General features: G+C 42.1%; 1 protein-coding gene across 5 annotated transcripts in view; it reads left to right on the top strand.

Moving 5' to 3' along the window:
• RPS6KA5 (ribosomal protein S6 kinase A5) overlaps positions 1-23,708 on the top strand; it is a 103,470-nt gene that overhangs the window by 60,434 nt on the left and 19,328 nt on the right. For all 5 annotated transcript variants that reach the window (XM_061611958.1, XM_061611957.1, XM_061611956.1 and 2 more), the window contains 4 exons: positions 10,659-10,784; positions 11,885-12,018; positions 16,340-16,433; positions 20,199-20,369. In XM_061611958.1, the coding sequence (XP_061467942.1) occupies positions 10,659-10,784; positions 11,885-12,018; positions 16,340-16,433; positions 20,199-20,369 (525 nt within the window). The remainder of the gene's footprint in view (positions 1-10,658; positions 10,785-11,884; positions 12,019-16,339; positions 16,434-20,198; positions 20,370-23,708) is intronic.

Genomic DNA, 23,708 nt, shown 5'->3' with positions numbered 1-23,708 from the left:
AAGGAAGCAATATGGGAACAGCCTGAGGCAGCCTGGGACTGTACACGAGACAGACAAAATCTGGGGAAGGTAGCAGAATTTTATAGGCACAGACGTTTTATAGGGGAATGTAGCAGAACAGTGGAGAAGCAAAAGAGGCCACTAATTGGACCCATTCTAGCCCAGCTCTCCTCAAAGGTCTTTGGTTCAAGTATATCTGTGGTTGATGATTCTGATAGGCCTTGCCCTGGTTTGTATGTTTTAAAATCACCTATGCAAAGTGGCCTATCACCACATATATGAGGGAGGGGGGCTAACCTATTAGCCAGGCTGTCCATTTTAATGCATTCAAACAAGACCCACACATTCACACAATTTTCCCCAATTTTGAGGGGATGACTTCATTTGGTTCACTCTCAGATTGGGTGTCCATGCAGGTGTAGGCTCATATGTTAATTCCTTTACATAACTCTGGCAGTGAGACTGCTCATGTGAGACATTTTCAACTGTATGAAATGAGTCTACATGTAAAATGTGATGGAAAATAATAGAAATATAAAGGAAGGGCAAGATTATTTTAAAACTGAGAGATGTGTATGCTACTTGCTCTAACGGTAAAAAAAAGTGTTCTTATTATCTTACACAACAAATCTTTGGTAGTCCAATAAGAGATAACAAAGGTAGATATATTATTCTTGTTAAAATAGCAGGACATGATGTATGAAAAAGCGTTTACCATTCTTTTATGAAAAACTTGACTAAATATAGTATTTTAAAGGGGAGACTTAAATAGGGTTTAATAACATCAAATATAGGTGGATGACTCCCTAAAGCCCTTTTCAAAGGAATAGAAAAGAAAATAATATAATTGATATATGGAGATGTTTAATAAAGCTAAAGATTAAACAGTTGACATTTACTTACCCAAGATTTGAATAAAATCTTACTCAAAAATATATTGGTGGGTTTTTTTGTTTAGTTCCAAAAATTTCAAAAACAGTGAAATTCAACCAATGACTTTTCATTCCCAAGTATCATTTACATGGAAATTTTACTTCTAAACAGAGGAGGCAGAACATAAGTTTGCTTCAGTTTTGGTTTGTGGAACAATCAAATATTTATTATTTTAAATATTTTCTAATTAATGTCACTGCCACTTTAAGTCAGATGCAAGTAAGATATTTATCAGGGGAAGTATTTTTTAAAAAGACAATTGAATTTTCAAAAAAGGATTAAATATGAGGAGCAATTCACCTTACAGCCCCCCCAAAAGCAAAAATGAATATAGCATTACAGCAGGAGGAGGAAACAGTTGGTTCTCCAGATGTTGCTGAACTACAACTCCCATCAGTCCTAGCAAGCATAAGCAGTGGCCAGGGACGATGAGAGTTGTAGTTCAGCAACATCTGGAGGGCCAAAGGTTTCCTACACCTGCATTACAGGAAAAATTAACGAGTCTTAGCCAGCAGCTAAATATTAGAGCATAAGATATAGCTGTAATTTGTAATTCTTTGAAGAAAACAATGAATAGCATTGTTAAAAATCATTATATCCCTCATACAAATATACTGATTAGATATCTAGGAAGTTACCTTAGAAAAAAACATAAACTGAGTAGTACAGGAGAACCATCAGAAATTACTAAAAGAAACAATGAAAGACTTAAGATTGCTAGATCAGCATTCTTTTATCTTGGTTAGATAAAATAGCTTTGACAAAAATGTATTTCTTTCCTAAAATATTATCTTTTTGATAATTTGTCATTAAAGCACGATTTTGCAATTTTAAAATTATGGGAGAAGGTGATTTTAAAATTAATCTGGAATGGAAAATCAAGTTACACAAAAAGCACTATTTGATCTAAATTACATAGTTACAAGGTTAGAGCAAGATGAATTAAAATGTATTTAATCAATATTGTATGGTATTCATTCAGCCCAGAACAAGTTAAAAATCTGTATGTAGATTATCCATAAGGTCAAAGCTCATTGACCTATTTTTCCCCCAGTGAATAGTATCCAACTAAGTCATAATTGGAGTAGACTCACTGAAATCAAGTGGGTATACTCTATGGCTAACATTGAATACCACCCACTATCTTCAAATAAGAGGTATTGTTAAGCCTATACAGAATTATGGGCCTTTTTGAAAACTGACAGATGCAGAGAATGTATTAATTACTACTAAGATATTGGCCTTGTTTGAATATTGCACTAAACCAATCCATGGTTTAGCATGAATGTGTGGACTCCTGGAGAGAAACATGCAGCCACTTTGCTCCTCCCTGAATCTTCTGGTTCCCACAGCACACTGAGCTAAGCCAAGGTTTGGTTTAGTGTGTCATCTGAACCTCAGCTCATGGTTAAGTTCTCTCCAGAGCTTATCTTGAGCTGTAACCAAGGTTTGCTGGAGAGAACTTAAGAGTATAATGAGCAGGTAGTATCTGATAGTTCACAGCTAGATTTAACTTCGATTGAAAACGGGAAATTGATTTGAATAATGCAAACTCATTAAAAAAGTGTACTTGATGTGTCATAATGTAGCAAAAATTATATCTGCTGATCTTAAATAAAATTTCCATAAGATACAATTATGCCAGTCTGACTTTAAAAAAAATTACAGGAGGATGAATATTGGAGCTGCCAATCCCAAAGAACAGATTTAATTCATGTCATTTGGATCTCCCCTCTTGTTAAGCCATTCTGGCAAAAGGTTGTGCGTTACTGGATGGGATATTTTTTAATTCCTAATATACTACTACTTGGATATTTAAAGGATTGTATCTTGTAGGGGGACTTAGATATGGTGAATAGTTAATTTATTGTAATAAGACAAGTGATAGCAGCATCTTCAAAAATCCTAAAGAATTCCTTTAAGGATCATCCTGATACAAACAAGCTTGGACAGTATCATTTCTCCTGTGTATGTAAAGATGATATCAGGGTGGCTAGCTCCACCTTGCAGTTGAAGGCAGAAGAGCACTGTTGAATTTTGTAGGCACCTCCCACTTTGTGCAGCTCCTTGCCTCAGTTTTCTTCTGCCTTCACCAAGCATGGTTGCGTTCTCTCTGCTATGTTGGTTCACGCATGTATAGCGTGTTTTGTGTGTTCTGTGTTGGTTCCTGTTTCTTCTTATCTTGTGGTTGTTAGTCTCCTTTCATTGTTTTTTCCCTTCCTTTTCCCCCTGTTTTTAAAAAAGGTTTTTTTTGTTTGTTTCTCTCACCTCTGGAGTCTTCTGAGGTGTGAAGCCCCCACCCCTCCTCCTTACACTGGCGTCTCCTTCAAAGCCTCAACACCCCCACTTTAGAGCAGCGGCAGCAGCCACCCACAAGGCTGTGATGTCTTCCCTCTTTAGCTGCAGCGGTGCTCAGGTCACACCGCAAGGATTGCCCTCCCTTCGGTGACCTTCAGTGGCAGGCACCCGCACAGCCACGAAACCTTCCCTCCCAAGTGGTGAGGTCATGTTGGACACACCGCCAGGATCAGCCCTTCTCCCATGACCAGCTGCAATATTGCGCCTTCGCCTAGGAGGTTTGCGATGGAGTTTTCCTCCAGCTTTGGGACTGCCTTGGGCCTCCCCCCCAACACTATCAACTCCAGCGTCACCACTCACCACCACTGCGGCCATTAGCTGCCGTAAGCCCTGCTGCATGTTGCACCCAAGAGGAAGGCAACCAACAAGTTGGAGCACCCAGCCAAGAAGCTGAAACTGCTCCATCCCACTCCCAGACCAGACGCAGTGTCAGTGCCCTTACCAAGTCAGGCCCTAGGGGCTGTGGGCATAATGGCGACTCAGGCTGAATCTACTATGGCCCACCCCTCTACCAGCAGCCAGGAGGTGGCTGAGGTACAGAATTTGGCTGGCAGGGTGGCTCCGGAAGGAATAGGGCCTACCAATCCCAGGCAAGCCAATTGGCAAGGCCTGAAGAAAGAGGAGGGATCCAGAGGGAAGGTCTCTCACAGCGCCACCTGCAGAACACAGAGAGACCAAGAATCCTTATCAGGAAGAAAGCAATCAGCCTCATCCTTTCCTGTGTTCCATTTTTTCTGTATGATCTTTCCTGAGGTCTTCACAGGTTTTCTGGAGGAACCAATGTCTCTCCACCACCTCCAGGAGACTGGGAACGAAACGCTCCAGCCTACCCCACTTCTCCACACAGTCATCAGCCTCATGTGGGGGGGCTCTAGTCAGGTGTTCCTCAGATCCAGCCTATCCAGCTACATCTGACAGCTCACTCGATTCAACAGTTAAGGGATCAGCTCAGGGACTCTGTCCTGGTGGATTTGGCCAGAGACCTGTCTGCCTCTTCAGTTCCCTCTCACGCTGCATCTCGAACGCAAGTGACACAGGGCTTCACTACAAGTCACGCATCGGTGCACACACGGCCTTCGCTGAACCGCTCTTTACCAGATCCTTATGCCACCTCCCAGGGCAGGCATCCCCAACCTCCAGAAGGTATATCACTTGACCCAGACAATGATCTAATCATCCTGGATGACGAAGAATGGAGCAGGGATTCTGAATCGGAAGAGGTTGTTGTAAATCGCCCAGAGAGCTGTTGTAAACCACCCAGAGAGCTTTGGCTATGGGGTGGTATATAAATGTGATAGATAAATAAATAAATAGCTACCAATAGGATATTTCAGGAGGCACACTTTCTCTCCCTCCTGTGCAAGGCAGTGGAAGCCCTTACTCTGAATTACCCTGCACTTCGAGGGTTTCAGCGGTGTGTCCAGACCCAACACCCAAATCTAGAGTACTGAAATTGCCCTCCCTTCTTCCTAAAGTGCTCAAGTCTGAATTTGACACACCACTGCAATTCAAGAAATCTTTTCAGATTGCTAACAAGTACTATACACTAGAGCAACACATAATGGACCAGCTGAAAGTCCCGCTGGTAGACACCCCCATTGTTAATCTGCTGAATCCATCCTTGAACCCAAAGGACTTGGACTCTCACCTCAAAGACGCAACAGAGCGCAAATTGGACCAGGGCCTCAGGAGAGTCCATGAGGCTAGTGTGTTCTACATCCGAGCAGTGGCAGCTTCCTCGGTGTTTGCTAGAGCTTCCCTTCTTTGGTTGGAAGTCCTGCTGGATGGCCCACAGCAAGAGCTAGCCTGGACCCACAAGTCTCTGCTGATGATATCCCGGGAAGTAACGTTTATGGCAGATGCATCCATGGATTCCATGCAGTTTGCAGCAAGATCTCTAGCAGCAGGGGTCTTCACTCGACGAACCTTTTGGCTACACCACTGGGAGGCTGGCTCCACAGCCCACTCAAACCTCGCCTCAGAGCCCTAAGTGTGAGGCAAGTTATTTGGCGATGACACCTTAGCCAGCATCTTGGAATTCAAGGAAAAGAAAAAGTCAGTGCCTTCCCCCAGGAAAAAGGATGACAGGAGATCCTTTGAGAACTTTTCACCCATATCATGTCGCAGTCCTTTCGAGGCTCCAGGGTGTCAGGAAGGGCAAAGGATTCCAGGGCTAGCTGCCCCTTCTGGAACAGACAGCCTAACCTGCCTAAGGGACACCACCAACAATTCCCCAGTTGATTGGGGTTTGGATCTCAGTTGCAAGGAAACAAAATCAGTTCTGATGCTTCTGATGCTCTCCAACGCTTTGCTCAGTGGTGGAGGGAGACGACATTGGACCAGTGGGTGCTACTCATCCTCAGGTACAGCCTAAGATTGAAATTCATTTCCCCACCTCCAGTGAAATTCATCCCATCCCCCCTATTGGCATCTCCAGTTGAGAGGGAAAGAGTCTTACAGGCGATTTCTCATCTACTTCAAATTGCAGCCATAGAACCCATCCTGACATGGGAGAGATTTCTGGGACATTATTCAGTCTTCTTCACCGTCACGAAAAAGACGTCTCAGGGCAATACTCGATCTAAAAACCCTGAAAGAATCCGTAAAGTACCAAAAGTTCTCCACGGAAACCCTACTTTCCATCAAGAAAGCCTTAAGGAGGGGATATTTTTTCACTTTGATCGACCTGAAGGAGGCCTACCTCCACGTGCCTATCTTCCCGCCCCACAGGTTCACGGTGGGGGAGGATCACTTCCAGTACAGGGCTATGCCCTTTGGCCTGTCGTCTGCCCCCAGGGTATTCACCAAGATCGTGGTTGCCCTGGTGGCACACCTCAGGTTGCAGGGAGTCCATGTCTTCCCCTACTTGGGCAACTTCCTAATTCACTCCCCATCGTTACACAAGGCCTGGGAAGATCTACATGTCACCTTGGACTGCCTGAAGGACCATGGGTTTCTGATCAACCAAGCGAAGAGCCAGTTGTCTCCATCCTACCACATTATACACCTGGGAGCCACAATAGACTCGCAGCAAGAAATTCTGCTGCTAGCACAAGAAAGAGTCAACACAATAAATAATGCAGTGTCAAGTCTCATCTCTTCCACCTCAGGGGATATAATACAAATGGCGGTTGTTCTGGGGTTGATGGTCTCCACCTTCCAAACTGCACTTTGGGCATGTCATCACTCCCGCACATGCCAGCCTGACAGGCTGGGGAGCCATCTGAGATGGCCTAATAGTTCAAGGAGTATGGACTTCACAGGAATCCACACTGCCTATCAATCTCCTCGAACTTTGGGCAATGCTCCTTGCCCTGAGGCACTTTGCAGTGTACAGATGGTTGGGGGCTGTCCAGGTCAGAACAGACATCAGCCAAATCGTACTCGAACCATCAGGGAGGCACATGCTCCTCCCTCCTTCAGAAGGAAGCTTCTCTTCTGTTCCAGTGGGCAGAAAAGAATGTGGACTCCATTCTGGCAGAGCATCTCAGGGGGAGGACAACTACCAGGCAGACTGGCTGAGTCATCAGAAATTGAACCAGGGAGAATGGAAGCTTCACCCAAGGGTGTTTCAGGAGATAGTGTCTCACTTCGGCAGGGTCAAAGTGGACCTGTTCACCACCCAGCACAACCACCAGGTGAAGAGATTCTTCACCAGGTATGCGTCTCCAGAGGCAGAAGGAATAGATGCCTTGACACCCCAGGCCGATTGTATGCCTTTCTGCCCCGATCATTCCCAGAGTAATTCAGAAGATCCGAACCAAAAGGGCGACAGTTCTCCTAGTAGCCCCCTGGTGGCCAAGGAGACCTTGGTTTCCAGAACTCCTCGACCTATTGGTCAAACCCCCATGGCAGATTCCCCTAAGGGAGGACTTGCTCTCTTAGGGACAGCTTTTCTACCCAGATCCAGGCTGGTTGGCCCTTCATGTCTGGAGTTTGAGAGGAGACGGTTATTAAAGAAAAGCATTCCGCCCCAGGTACTGGAAACAATGGTGACCTCTAGACGTCCTTCCACCGTCAGAATATATGAGGGCACTTGGAAGGCCTTCTCAGCTGGTCGCAGAAAAAAGGTATACGACCTCGGAAAGCAGGTATCAATGAGATACTATCGTTCCTTCAGGATGGTCTATCATTGGGGCTCAGACCAAACATCCTGAGGAGCCAGGCTTTGGTGTTATCAGCCATCCTCTCCAAATCTCCAGACAATCCACTGGAATCTCATCCCTTCCTCAAGCATTTCCTTCAAGGGGCAACTATTTCGGTGCCACCTACAGGTCACCGATACCCAACTTGGGACCTGCACAAAGTGCTAACGGCACTCCAAAAGCCCCCATTTGAACCTTTACATCACATTTCTCTTCGTTTGCTATCCTTTAAGGTCTTGTTTCTCATGGCCATCACTTCGGCCCATAGAATGTCAGAGTTGAATGCCCTATCTGTGGATAGACAATTCTGTGTATTCCATAAGGATAGAGTAGTTCTCCGCACAGTTCCTTCCTTCTGTCCTAAAGTTTTGTCTACCTATCACTGTCAACAAGAGCTGATACTTCCCTCCATCTGTCCTACCTAATCCAGTTCATCCCATAGAGAAGGCATAGCATTAACTTGACATGAGGAGAGCCCTTAAGGTGTATATTTCTAAAACAAAATCAATACACAAGACAGATAGTTTGTTTGTGTTGTTTCACCCAGCCTCACTGAGGAATAAGGTCTCCACCTCTACACTAGCCAGGTGGATTAAAGCATGTATTACCTTGGCATATGGTTCGCTACGACTGGCCCACCCAGCCAGAATAGTGGCCCACTCTACAAGAGTGGCAACTACGTCAGCAGCATTTTCACTCAACGCCTCTTTAGCGGAGTTTTGTAGAGCGGCTCCTTGGGCCACTCCTAACACATTTATTAAACATTACAAGATAGACACCTATGCGCCAGCTGAGGTGGCCTTTGGGAGAAGAGTGCTATAGCACATACTCTTGGATCACTAGTATTTTCAGCCCAGCGAGGTTCCCACCCTACATGGGTCAGCTTTGGTATGTCCCACCTGATATCATCTTTAAATGCACAGCAGAAAAGACATTTGGTCCTAACATGAAATGGTTTTTCTCTGTGCATGTCCACAGATGATATCAGGGCCACTCCCTAGGAGGGCTGGGCCGGGGTATCACACAATAGACCTCTTGCAGAGAGTGTATGAGTGCTTTTGTCTTTCATCGTGTGCGTGTGATTCCCATCGTTCCTTCCTCGTTGATTGGCTTGTCATTGAAAACTGAGGCAAGGAGCTGCACAAAGTGGGAGATGCCTACAAAATTCAACAGTACTTTTCTGCCTTCAACCGCAAGGTGGAGCTAGCCACCCACCTGATATCATCTTTGGACATGCACAGAGAAAGACCGTTTCACGATAAGACCAAATGTCTTTTTTAACAAAACTGGCATATTATAAGGTATTTAAGAAAGAGTGCTCATCAGACAGGTTTATTGAAAAGTGGGGTTTATAAATTGCTGGAATACACAAATGTTAATTTTTTGGTAGAGTTTTTTTATATTTTGTATTTGGAATAATAATTCACCAAGTTGAAGGAGGTGTGAAAATTGGAGGGAGAAATATCAATAATTTAACAATACCATACTATTAGCAGAAACCAGTAATGATTTGAAAAGAATGCTGATGAAAGTTAAAGAGAAAAGGACAAAAGCAGGACTACAGTATGGATGTGAATGTTGGACAATGAAAAAAGAGGATAAGAGAAAAATCAACTCCTTTGTAATGTGGTGCTGGAGGAGAGCTTTGCGCATACCATGGACTGCGAAAAAGACAAATAATTGGGTGTTAGAACAAATTAAACCAGAACTGTCACTAGAAGTTAAAATGATGAAACTGAGGTTATCATACTTTGGACACATCATGAGAAGACATGATTCACTAGAAAAGACAATAATGCTGGCGAAAACAGAAGGGAGTAGAAAAAGAGGAAGGCTAAACAAGAGATGGATTGATTCCATAAAGGAAGCCACAGACCTGAACTTACAAGATCTGAGCAGGGTGGTTCATAATAGATGCTCTTGGAGGTCACTGATTCCTAGGGTTGCCATAAGTCATAATCGACTTGAAGGCACATAACAAGAACAACATTTGAAATAATAGCAGATAATAAATTCCCTTCATTTGTGAAGCATGTTTGTGCTGTTCTAATTGCCCTTTCCTGCCTTTTTGAGATCGCTGTTCTATCTTGGAGTGATGTCCAGGATTAAGTGGAACAATATTGTTTTGGACTCAAAGGTGCCCCCCCCCCAGTTTTCATCAAGTTCCCCTCCTGCTGCATCCCCTGTGCACATCCTGTGAACTACTAGAAGGTCTCCTGACACCCAGGTGGCTGCACTGAAATGGGTTAGAAAGCCCCATTGTATAAGCACAAGTCCACCCATGCTTCTATATCATGGTTTTGCTCCTGAAATCAACTTTTGCATCAGTGGGTACCTTGTACCCACTACTATGTGAGAGAATCTTGTCCCTTCAAGAACCTCCTAATATCTGAGAGCATAATCTGAATCCACTACTTGGGTCCAGTCTGTCCTCTTGAAAATATGGTCAGTAACCTCTAACATGCTCTTTCAGATACTGAATCTGCACAATATGTGCACAGTATATATCTCGGAACACCAGTGGCTGGGAATTGCAGGTGAGGAAAGTGCTGTTGCACTTGTGTCCTGTGTGTGGGCTTCCCATGGTCGGCCACTATGGGAACAGGATGCTGGATGAGATGGGCATTTGGCCTGATCTAGCAGGCTCGTCTTATATTCTTCTAAAGGTGTTTCTGTGCTCAAATCAGTCTTGTAGTATTAGGGTTTATGTATATATTTTTGTATCTAGGATAAATATTTTAAATATCTCCTCATAAGTAGGATAATCAGAACTACGGAATATGTAAAAGTAATTCCACTGAAATTTTAGAATATAACATTTGTGTTTACCAGATAAAAATACGTTTGCCCAATCATAATATAAACTTGTTTGATACTTTAACTATAGGTTTCTTGAGAAGCTAGCCAGTTTGAAGTATGAACATTTGTCACCAGTGAAAAAGCTGTGAGTCAGTTTTTAGCATTTTTTTTTTAACAATCTAACTTTTTTAATTGATTTCTTTTTAAAATGGGCCATCAGGTGGTATAACTTCTTTCAGGCAGGCTTCCTCTTGTTCTGATAAGAAGTTGCATAATTTCCTTGAGTATAATGATTCTTGCTTATCTTTGATGTTGACCATTTTTTGTGTCTGAATTATGATTACCCTAATTCTTGAAATTCTGACTAAACTTTTATAGCTGTAAACTTTCAACATGACGGTTATCTTCTCATTTTGTCTTTAGGGATACTCCTTTGTTGCTCCTTCTATTTTATTCAAACGCAATGCAGCCACTATTGATCCTGTTCATTTTCTGACAGAAGTTGACCGACCTGGAGTTGCAAGTATTGCCAGAAGTGCTATGATGAAGGTAGTAATTTTATTTATTTAATAAATTTATATCCCACCCTTCCTTCCTAATAAGACATAATCTAGCTTGTTAATGTTATAATGCGGGGGTTCCCAAACTGTGGGCCCATGGACTACCAGTGGTTTGCAAGCTTCAATCAGGTTTGTTGTTGTTATGTGCCTCCAAGTCGACTACGACTTATTGCGTCCCTATGAATCAGTGACCTCCAAGAGCATCTGTCATGAACCACCCTGTTCAGATCATGCAAGTTCAGGTCTGTGGCTTCCTTGATGGAATCAATCCATCTCTTGTTTGGCCTTCCTCTTTTTCTACTCCCTTCTGTTTTCCCCAGCATTATTATCTTTTCTAATGAATCATGTCTTCTCATGATGTGTCCAAAGTATGATAACCTCAGTTTCATCATTTTCAATCAGGTAGTCTGCGGCATGTCTGGATTTGTGTTTGAAGACAGGACAAACACAAATATTAAATATTCCTATTGATTTTTAATTGTATTTTAATTGCTTCTTTTATTTATTATACTTTTATTGTATTACAGTTTGAATTCTATGGAATCAATTGTAATGCAACAAAATACAATATATAAGGAATAAAAACGCAATAAAATATAATTAAAAATCATATAGCATCTAGCACAGCGCATTACAATTGCTACAACAGGCAGAAAAAATTAAGTGGTCTGGCAAGACCCTCAGCAATTTCCAAGTGGTCCATGGGGGAAAAAAAGTTTGGGAACCACTGTTCTAATGAATAGATTGATTCTCTGTTTTATAATATATTTTGAGATAAAGGCTGAAAGGAATTAAAAATAATAAATATAACTTGCATTGTTCCATTCAATATTTTCAGTTTAAGATACTTTAAAAGAAAGTATTTACTGACAGAATACTTAGTGCATCAAATTATTTCACTATTTCCTGAGGCAGAAAAAAAGACATACCAGTAAATTACAATTGGTGATATCTTGGTATCAGACAAAATATGTTTTGAACTTTAAAAGTTAATGAATAACTGTCAAGCAACTTTGTCTTTTATTTTGTTGGGTAAAGGTTGCTAAATACAGCCAGTTTTGACTCCCTCCCTTTCCCCACCCCTTGCAGGATTCTTCCTTTTATCTTCACTATGAAATGGACCTGAAAGAAAAACCACTAGGAGAAGGAAGTTTTTCCATCTGTCGAAAATGCTTACACAAGAAAACTAGCCAAGAATATGCAGTAAAAATAATAAGTAAAAGGTATATTATTATTTCTCATAAATTTGAATAATGAAAATATAGTTTTCCCATGATGGTATAATGAACTCAGGTGGGTTTTGCTTCCCCTATCACTTGAAAGCAGAAACACAGTTGCCTCACAGGAAAACATTTATTATTATTATTATTATTATTATTATTATTATTATTATTATTATTATTATTATTATTATTATTATTATTATTATTATTATCTTTATTTATACCCCACCATTTTTCCAAAACTGGAACTCATGGCGGCTTCCAGATAAAAAATACAAATAATTAAAAACAGACAAAGTCTACATTAAAATAAGATTAAACTATTTCCAATATTAAAACCATACACACATATAGCTAAAAAAGTTCAAACTAGTTTAAAAATGATATAATAGACATTAGCAATGCAGCACCCTTCACGCCCTATCCTTAGCCTTCAATTCCAAAGGCTTGTTGGAATAGGAAGGTCTTTGCTTGTTGGCGGAAGGACTGCAAAGAGGGGGTCATTCTTACCTCCCTAGGAAGGGAATTCCAAAGCCTAGGGGCAGCCACCGAGAAGGCCCTCTCACGCGTCCCCACTAGTCGTACTTGAGAAGATGTGGGTATTGAGAGGCCTCTCCTGAGGATCTCAGGGCCCGGGCAGGCTCTTACAGGGAGATACGGTCTGATAAATAGCCTGGACCTAAGCCGTATAGGGCTTTATAGGTCAACACCAGCACTTTGAATTGTGTCCGGAAACAGACTGGCAACCAGTGGAGCTTTTTTTAACAGGGGGGTAGTACGGTCCCTGTAACCAGCCCCAGTTAGCATTCTGGCTGCAGCACGTGGTACCAACTGAAGTTACCGAACAGTCTTCAGAGGCAGCCCCACGTAGAGCGAGTTACAGTAATCTAAACGGGATGTAACTAAGGTATGTGTCACCGTGGCCAGATCAGACAGCTCAAGGAACGGGCGCAGTTGGCGCACTAATCTTAATTGTGCAATACTGATTTTACTTTTTTAATGTTCCGCAATGATCAACCGGTTCCGACAACAAACCATCACATGGGGTGTATGTATTCCTACATCCCCAATGTGTGTGTGTGTGTATATGGGAATCTTTCCAACAACCCCGTGAAGCAGGGCCGCAGTCTGAAACCAAGGCAGCTCACAACAAGAAACAAATCCCTCAAAATCCTATAACCATAAAAACACAGTTAGGGGTGGCAGCTTCAGAAATTTTCTCTGCAATTCTAACTATTTTGTGTGGTTAGGGCCTGTGTTTGGAGACCTTGCTGTTTATATGTTGTATTGACAGGACCTTAAAATTGTTAATCGATTTGAGTGTTTTTTGTGGAGTTTCTACTTCCCCCCCCCCCAGGTTTCCCCTTTTTGTTCCATTCTGGTGTAACATTTTAGTAAGCTAAATTGCGTTTGAATTTCTTTCACTGAACAATTATTCCCAATTCTATATTTAATTTTGGGTTAATTACCCCTCAAGAGGGGGGCTACTCATCTTTTCATTTTTGTTCCCTTTTAGGGATTTTTAAGACATTACCTTTGAATCAACTTATTCCTGATTGATTCCCTGAATAAATTCCCTTCAGTGATTTATTCTTTGAATATTTTTTGTCAGTGATTCACTTGCTATTTCCTCAGTTCAGTAATCCAATATCATTAGTTATCATTGATTAACACAGTTCATTTTGGACCAGTTAATAGATTATATCTCCTGTGGTTTCAGACTTAACAGCTCTGACTCAGCCCTATTTTATTTTTTGTCCATTTTGGAGATTGCAAGTTGTTCACGCCTCATTTTTGTTCTTATCTAGTTTCAGTTGTTTGCTTGTCTGGCTTCAGTCATTTGTTTTCTTCCACCTTACTGAACAGGTCTTACAAAACATTCTCTCTCCAACTTAGATAACCCCTTTTTTCCCACCCTAGTTGTTATGGTCAGCTTTTGAACATCCCACCTGAGTCCATTATAACATTATGAGAGAAGGGATGATTGTTCTTATCTGAAAGGTATTACTGTGTGATATTATAATGGACTCCAAACCACACCCTGTACAGTTTCTTAGGCTGCCTAAGTTACAGTGGTGTTATTGTCATTTGATGTACTAGTTTTGTTTGCATTGTGTATTTTGTTTGCATTGTGTATTACATGTGTTTTGTTTGCATTGTGTATTTGTGTTTTGGTGGAATCCTGTATTTCTTTGCTCCTTAGCTTGTCAAGAATGTAACCAAGGTCACTTCAGTGTAACAGCGCTTAAATGTTTTCCAGTGTGACAACTTTGTTCCTGCCTTCAGGCAATAGGGGAAGCAAAACGCATCTGACTCCATTATAACATTACATAGAAATACCTTTCAGATAAGAGCATGAGTCCCTTTTTTGTTTGCATTCTTTAAAAATACCTGTGCTGCCCTTCAGGATAAATATTTTCAAAGCAGCTAACTCAGTAACAAAATTAAAAGTAGTGGTGAGCTCTACCCCAATCTCTGAGTGATGTGGATCTTCCAGGGATTTGAGCATGTACCCAGGGCTTGGTTTTCTTGGAAAGAAGGTCAGCGGAGACTGTAGTGTCTTTATGATATTTTTTTTGCACATGTTCACAGCCTGAACATAAGATGGTGGGGTTCTCAGCAGTAACAGTTCATCAGATCTTGCTCCCCAAAACCCATACCTTTGGGAGTTCAGACACAGAGAGCGAGCAAGCCTCTCTGTCTCTTTCCAGCTTCACCCCAAGATGAGACTAAAACACACAAGCCTCTTCTTGGCTCCAGGATGGGAGGGAGCAGGGTCTGTCTCCTGAAGAGAGTTCCAATAGCAACAGGATCTCTTTTTGCCACATCGTTTTGGATATGCATTTTGACCACTCAGTAAGCCCATTAATTTATGGGCTGACTTGGCTAAACTGTTAGCTTATGCAAAAGAAACTGGTTTGCCCATTGCATCAGTATCTCTTACAGGCCTGCAGTTATAAGCTAGAACGGATCTCACAGATATCATCCAACCCCCCCCCATCCTATAACATAAACAATGGCAGCAATAAAATAATCATAGTTTAACAAATAAGACATGGGGAAATAAACAGGCCTTTGCCCAACATTAAAATCTAGACCCATTTCAATCTGGTTTCAGGCTCAGTTTTAATACTGAAATGTCCCTGCTTGCCCTGGTTGATGACCTCTCTCAGGAGAGACACAGGGTGAGTGCAATCCTGTTGACTCCCGTCAGTCTCTCAGTGGCTTTTTGATCCCTTTGACCATGGTATCCTTCTGAAGTGACTGAAGGAGGTGGGAGTTGGAGACACTGTATTACAGTGGTTCCACTCCTACCTATAGGGTCGTTGCCAAAAAGTAGTACTAGGAGATTTTTCTCAGCCTCATGGTTTTTGAGTTGTGGTTCCAGTCTGTCTCTTATGCTATTCAGCATCAACATGAAACTGTTGGGAACTGTCAACTGAGGATTTGGAGCACAGTGACATCAGTATGCTAATGACACGCGGCTGTATCAGTTTGCATCTGAATCAGTGAATTAGACCGGTGTTTGGAAGCAGTGAAGGGCTGGATGAGCACTAGTAAACTGAGACTAAATCCTAATAAGATGGAGGTGCTGCGGGTGGTTCCCATGTCCAAGAATTAGGTGTGTAATCTGTTCGGGGGGGGTTGTACTCCTCCTGAAGGAACACGTTCATAGTTTGGAAGCTTGGGTTCCAATGTGTAGTTTGGGTTCCAACTTGTATCCAGAGTCTCAATTGGCTTCTGTGGCTAGGACTACTTCTCCCAAGCTTAGGTTGATTTACCAGTAACAGCTGTTCCTGGCCTCAGTTGTCCATGCTCTGGTGACCACCTACATAGACTATTGTAATTGTTTGTATATGTTTTAGATGGTTTTAATTGTTTAAACATGTTTTATCTTAATTTAAATTGTATTGTTTTAACATTTTGATGTTTGTCGCCCTGGGCTTCTTTGGGAGGAAGGACTCAAATAAAAAAGATGAGCAAAGCAGCAGCCAGATGAGCTTCCCTGGGAAGAATTCCATAAGTGGGGTGCCAGCATTAAGAAACCCCTTTCCCCTGTTGCTATCTGCCTTGCCTCTTATGGTGGGGGATATCTGGAGCAGGACCTCAGATGATTATCTCAGCTTGTTAAAAACCAAGCAGTTTGTTGTTAAAAGGCAACATATTTGAGCTTTGGAGATTTACAAACAAATTGCTGCCCTGTTCAGAATACTGCCAGATGTTGATGATAATAGAGCCTGGATGGTACAGACTCATAATTGTTTAGATCCAAGGGAACCCTTGCATTTTTCAATGGTTACAAACTGACTTAATTTTCCAGGCTAGAAGCCAACACTCAGAGAGAAATAACAGCTTTAAAACTTTGTGAAGGACATCCCAATGTTGTGAAGCTCCATGAAGTTTATCATGATCAGGTATTTTAAATAGTAAATACTGCTTACTATTTATTTTAAACATATTTTAAATACTAAGCTTACTTTGCACAGTATGGGTGAGATCCAGTGTAGCTTGAGCAGGTATATGCTTCCACAACAGGGGTTCTTCTTCCTCTCCTCCCCCCCCACCCCGCAGCCTCTACCCCCACCCCCCAAAATCTGCCTGGGTGGTTGAGGAACCCTCCTGAGCAGAATTTGGAGGAACATTGGGGGGGCTGGAAGGAGAAAAAGAGAACACAGAAGTCCTGTTGCAGAAGCAGATTTCTGTTGCACAAGTGGACAGACATCAGTAGATGTCACCCTATAATTTTAGGGAAAGTAGGTAAGCTGATACTTTCTTACTTGATTTGCTGTAGAGTGCACAAATCTTAAAGATGTAGAGAGACTGAGCTGACAAATAACTTTTTCACCTCAGTTTGCCAACTATAAAAGGTATGCCAAATGAAAATAAGCATTGCCATCTGAAGCCTAGTTTCATTTTTATTAAGAGCTATATCTGCTTTTATGTGTGACTTGAGAGCAAGTGATTCTAACTTCCTTATCTATTTATGCAATAAGCTAGTAATTTCCATGTTGACCTAGTGTGTCGCAACTGTGAAAAAAAACAAATAAGAATAAATAAGAAAGGGATTGAAAAAAACTGTTGAAATAATAGTATTATACAAATCTTTGGTGAGACCATTATGTGCAGTTCTGGTCACCTCACCTCAAAATGAATATTGTAGAACTGGAATTTATGGAGTACGGATTACCAAACTTTTTGGACCAGAGCATGTCAGGATCCCACCTGCTGCCACCTCCTGTCAGGTCCCTCCAGTCAGGATGTTTTTATTTGTTCTCTCACCGGCTCTAGCACAGATCTCACAAGATCCCACTGCTAGGCAGCACCACCAGCCACTCCCTATTTCACAATATTGCTTTGAGACTTTGCCTTAGTCTCCTTCTGGCTTATTGTTACTTTGTGTCTGGGTGTACTTGCAGGCCACAACCCCCCTGAATCTTTGTGCCAATAAAGCATACAGCCCTTTGTTGCCCTGGATACTTGATGATACACTATCTCTTCACCGCTGCCACCATTTGATACTGTTTCTCCACCTTGGTAATTACCCTGCCCTCCCTTCTGGTCTGTGTAAACCCCAGCCAAGGATCAGGCTTTTGGTAAACCAATAAAATATTTATTTATAAACACCAGGAAATAACAAGATTACTTTAAGTATATTTAGCAAGCGTATGGTTTCATATAGTGTCACTCTTTATGTTTCCAGTCATATATAATCTGCCTTAATACCAACCAAATATAATCCAACCCACAACCAACCCCAACCCACAACAACCGACCAGTTGACTCAACCAACAGAACCCTTTCTCAACTGTCTTCCTCTCATTTATACCTTCAGCCACTCAAACACTCAGCCAATCACAATACAGCATTCTCCAGCATTCTAGCCCATGTACTCCCTCCTCTCACTCTACTTACCACATTTACCCTACCAAAAACTGCACTTACCATATTTACAGTAATATCTACATACAGGGACATCACAGAGCACATCTCAAATTTTGTGAGAGTGCTGAGGGTGCCAGTCATAAAATGGCTGTCACAGGGATATGGCATAACACAAAATTAGAGAGAGTATGGTCATTGTTGCTTATCTCTCCCCCTCCCCCAACAATCTCTTGTTTGCCATGAGAAGTCAGCCATGTCCTGCTGGTTCTGATTCTGGAGATACAGCTGTTAAAGGCACAAGAACTCTGCTTTTCCCAGTGCCAATCCTAAACCAAAGCCTAGGCTGCCATCCTGTACCCGGTTTCCTTGGAGCAAACCCCATTAAACAAACAAAAAAGACACTTCTGAAGCAGATATGTATACCATTGCACAGTGAATTCTTAATGAGTGCCTAGACATCAGCTTTTGCACAGCAGGAGATATGCCTAAGCCTGTTTGCAAAGTTTTCACATCTTGCATTGGCCATTTGGGGAGGGTTTTTTTTTTAACACCACCTACACTTATTGTATAGTATTGTATAGTAGCATTTGCAGAAAATAACTTTTAGGGATTACCTGATCTCAAATGAACCTACCATTGGAAAGATGCATCCTGGTTACTAGGGGAAGGCAGAGATTCCAAGGACTAGAAAACATGCACTAAAAGAAAAGTGCACTAAAGGGGAGGGGAAAACAGAAGCTCTTTAGGGCCCCATGGGTTCCTCTTTCCAGGTGTCGAAGCAACTCACTTATCTATCAGTGCTCTGACTTCACTCACTGACTAAAACACTGACAAGTGAGAGAGCCAGGCCAGCTCTTTCTTTCTAGGAGGATAAATTTCTTTCTAGGAGGGCTAGAGACTTAATTTTTAAATGGAAGCTCAGAGTCTGGGGGCCCTGCCAGGATAAGGCTATCAGCTGGACAGCCATCTGTCGGGAATGGTTTGATTTGGATTCCTGGATTGCGCAGGGGGTTAGACTTGATGGCCTTATAGGCCCCTTCCAACTCTACTATTCTATGATTCTGTGAATGGCTACTAGCCAGGGGTACAATTGAAGACCTGGTGCCCACATGCACTCAGTTGGTGATCCCTGTCATGGAGGAAAAGGCTGTGTTCTACTTGCAGTGTTTCCTTGCTGGGGATCACATGTGGGGCCAGTGCTGTTGCACTCAGATCCCGCTTTCAAGCTTCCATAGGTATCCGGTTGGCCACTGTGAGAACGCCTGGGCTAGACAGGCCTTTGGTTTGATCCAGCAGAACTCTGTCTTATGTTCCCAACCTGTATATCAGGAAGTACAAAGGTGCACAATGAGAAATTAAAATGTAAGGTTCCTGTGAACCCACCCACCTACAAAGGAGGCTGCCGTTGGTTTGGTTTTCATGTAACAATGAATTGTGGTTTGGTGTGATATGCGTGAGCTAGAATGAGCCCCCTGCAGCTCCCTCCCATCTCCTCCTGCCCCCCTCCCATCTCCTCCTGCATGACCGAGAGGAGGACTTCTGCAATGTGTAGTGTCATTTTTAAAGAATTCTGTCCTGGTATTCTGTGCAAACCAGAAATTGTGGTTCAAACCACACTGATCAGTCTTCAAGTCACAATATCTGCTTCATTGGTAGAACTAAGATAGGATTCTTTGAAAGACAGAATAAATTCTGCAGAAGTCCTTCTGGCTGTGCACATGAAGAAGGTGGACCTCATGCACACAATGCTAAACCATGGTTTGTGACATTCAAAGGAGTTATTGTGCATCTTATTCATTGCTCTGTTCTTGGCTGCTTCAATGAGCTTCTGCTGGGGATGAGTGGCTTGATAATTTAATCACTTTGAATGAAGAGATGCAGAAGTACTCACCCTCAGAGAATGTGCAGAGGAAGCAGAAAACATGGGTCCTCTGAGAACAGGTAGTTTTTACATAGTCTAAAAGCAAACCTTGTCAGGTATATGGGTTTAGCATGCTTCCCATTTGAATTTGGAAAAAAGTGAATTTAGAAAAGAACTTCAGCTATTGGAAATTTGATAAAACTGCAATAAGCAGATGTAATGATAAATTAGGTAGTACTCTGTAAATTGTTTCTTGTCATATTATATACATATAATATATAAATTATATACGTGTAATAGCTTTTTGAACATGCAGGAATTTATAAACAAACTATATATGTACTTGAATAGTAAATATGCACAGCTGATCATTGCATTTTGAAATAAAATTTCTAAAAGAAAAATGTCTAAAAGCATGCAAATATATTGGTTTTAGCTCCACACTTTTCTAGTAATGGAACTACTGAAAGGAGGAGAATTACTTGAACGTATCCAGAAAAAGAGGCACTTCAGTGAAACTGAAGCTAGTAATATAATGCGCAGACTTGTTTCAGCAGTGAGCCACATGCATGATGTAGGAGTAGTCCACAGAGACTTAAAACCTGAGGTATGATGAGCTTATAATATAAATTATAATAGAAATAAGTCTATTTTTTGTTTTATGCTTGCTTCTTTTCAGCTAAGTATGTGTGCCTAATCTTGGTGATTAGACTTAATTATCTTAAGCATATATGTATTTTAAAGGTTTCCTATGTACAGAAGACAGTAGTGGGGAACCTGTGGTCCTCTAGATGTCATTGGACTCCAATTCCCATCAACTCCAGGCTGGATGGCTAATGGTTAGGGATGGAGTAGATAAGGAGAAGTTTTTCTCCCTCTCTCATAATAGTAGAACTTGGGGCCATCCAATGAAACCTCATAATGGAAGATTCAGAACAAAGTACTTCTTTACTGAACACATAGTTAAACTGTGGAATTCCCTCTCATAAGAGGTTGTGATGGCCACCAATGTGGATGGCTTTAAAAGAGGATTAGACAAAGTCATGGAGGATAATTCTATTAATGTATACTAGCCCCTCTAGGATGCACACCTTAACGTGGTGAGGGGGTTTGAGAGTGTTGAAAAAGCTGAGAGCAATGCTGTCAGGAGTCTAGACCAAGAGGCTAAACTCCTAGCAGGGGCACCCAAGGTGGAATGGTCAAAGCTGAGATACCAGACTAAGATGCATCCAAACTCAGAGGAAGGCAGTGGTAAACCACCTCTGAATATCTCTTACCATGAAAACCCTATGAACTGAGTATCCAAAATGCAACACGACTCGCCAGGTATGTTGTCTACCAGGAGGATGGATTAGAGATGTGACGGAAAGGTTGCCATCACTCATCAAGCCCACTGACAGGTATCCCTTTCTCCTCATCCATGTGGGAACAAGTGACACTTCCAAATGGAGCTATGAAGAAATCACATCAGACTTTGAAGCTCTGGAAAGGAAACTCAAGGACTTTGGGGCCCAGATAGTTTTTTCATCCATCCTTCCAGTACTTAGAAGAGGAGTAGAAAGGGAAAGAAAAATACTCCATGTGAATGAATGGTTACGAAGCTGGTGTAGACGTGAGAGATTTGGATTCTGGGACCATGGGCTATGGTTCCTGGAAGATGGACTGCTGGCAAGTGATGGGTTGCATCTCACAAGGACTGGGAAGAATTTTGGCCACAGCATGGAGAAGTTCATCAGGAGGGCTTTAAACTGGTTCCTAAAGTGGACGGAGACGTAAACTTGGTGGTAACGACTGGTGAAGACTTATGCACAGTAGTGGGACCAAAGAGATCAGCTCTAATAGAGCCCAGTAACAGCCCTCAGAAAAATGTAGCAAGGAAGCCAAGCCATACATCACATGACCTTTGATGTCTGTATACTAATGCACAGAACATGGGAAACAAGCAGGACGAACTTGAACTCTTAATACAGGAGGGCGGCAATTACGACTCGATAGGTATAACTGAAATTTGGTGGGATGACTCCCATGACTGGAATACAGCAATTGAAGGATCCAACTTGTTCAAGAAGAAGAGAAGGAATAAAAAGGGAGGTGGAGTTGCACTATACGTTAAAAATATATATCCCTGCACAGAAATACAGGAAGATGAGCTTGGTAGCTCCACCGAGAGTATCTGGATTAAAATTAATGGGGCAAGTAACAAAAGGAATGTGGTGCTTGGAGTCTACAACTGACCAGCCAATCAAGGAGAAGATGAGAATGTAACTTTTGAAAAGCAAATTGCCAATGTTTCAAGGAGGCATGATGTAGTAGTAATGGGGGATTTTAATTATCCCGATATCTGTTGGGAGACAAATTCTGCCAAACACGGCCCCTCCAAGAAATTTCTGACTTGTGTTGCAGATAACTTCCTCCTACAGAAAGTGGAGGAAGCAACCAGAGGATCAGCTATCCTGGACTTGATTCTAACAATAGAGATGATTTGGTGGATGAAGTGGCAGTTACGGGAACTCTGGGGGAAAGTGACCACACCATACTTGAATTCTTGATTTTAACAGAAGCAAAAGCTGAGAGTAGCCATACGTGCACCTTGGACTTCAGGAAGGCTGATTTAAATAAACTCAGAACAATTGTAAGTACAGTTCCATGGCAAGCCACCCTAATGAGAAAAGGAGTCCAAGATGGGTAGGAGTTTCTAAAAAAGGACATTCTAAAAGCGCAATGGCAAGCAGTTCCAACAAGGAAAAAAGGGGGAAAACAGAAGAAGAAGCCAATGTGGCTTCACAAAAAGCTTAGAGCTGACCTGAAAACAAAAAAGGACACATACAGGAAGTGGAAAGAAGGCCAGGCCACAAAGGAAGAGTACAGGCAGGTATCACGGAATTGCCGGGATGGTGTCAGGAAGGCCAAAGCTGAGAATGAGCTGAGGTTAGCGAGGGATGCTAAAAGCAACAAAAAACCTTTCTTCAGGTATGTTCATAGTAAAAGACAGAGAAAAGAAATGGTGGCACAGCTACTCAGTGAGGATGGCAAAGTGATAACAGATGACAAAGAAAAGGCAGAAGTGCTCAATTCCTACTTTTGGCTCAGTCTTCTCCCAAAAAAGGGCCTATGACCCTCCCGGGAAACATGAAGTAGAAGGGTCAGGATTGGACCTTGAGATTGATAGGCATGATGTAGTAGTAATGAGGGACTTCAGTTATCCCGATATCTGTTGGGAGACAAATTCTGCCAAACACGGCCCCTCCAAGAAATTTCTGACTTGTGTTGGAGATAACTTTCTCCTACAGAAAGTGGAGGAAGCAACCAGAGGATCAGCTATCCTTGACTTTATTCTAATCAATAGAGATGATTGATGGATGAAGTGGCAGTTACGGGAACTCTGGGGGAAAGTGACCACACCATACTTGAATTCTTGATTTTAACAGAAGCTAAAGCTGAGAGTAGCCATACGTGCACCCTGGACTTCAGGAAAGCTGATTTTAATAAACTCAGAACAATTGCAAGTACGGTTCCATGGCAAGCGACCCTAACGAGAAAAGAAGTCCAAGATGGGTGGGAGTTTCTAAAAAAGGAAATTCTAAAAAGTGCTTGATTCCTACTTTGCTTCAGTCTTCTCCCAAAAAGGTCTATGACCCTCCCGGGAAACATGAAGTAGAAGGGGCAGGATTGGACCTTGAGATTGATAGACAAACGGTCAAGGAATACCTAATCACCTTGAACGAGTTCAAATCGGCAGGGCCCGATAAACTGCATCCTAGAGTATTGAAGGAACTGGCTGAAGAACTCTCAGAACCGCTCTCTATTATCTTTGTGAAATCATGGAGAACCGGTGATGTGCCGGATGACTGGAGGAGAGCTAATGTTGTCCCTATCTTCAAAAAGGGCAAGAAGGAGGAACCAGGGAACTACAGACCAGTCAGCCTAACATCAATCCCTGGGAAAA

This window comes from Rhineura floridana, chromosome 2 (assembly GCF_030035675.1).
Source record: "Rhineura floridana isolate rRhiFlo1 chromosome 2, rRhiFlo1.hap2, whole genome shotgun sequence".
Lineage (NCBI taxonomy): Eukaryota > Metazoa > Chordata > Lepidosauria > Squamata > Rhineuridae > Rhineura > Rhineura floridana.
This window is presented reverse-complemented; position numbering and strand designations above follow the sequence as displayed.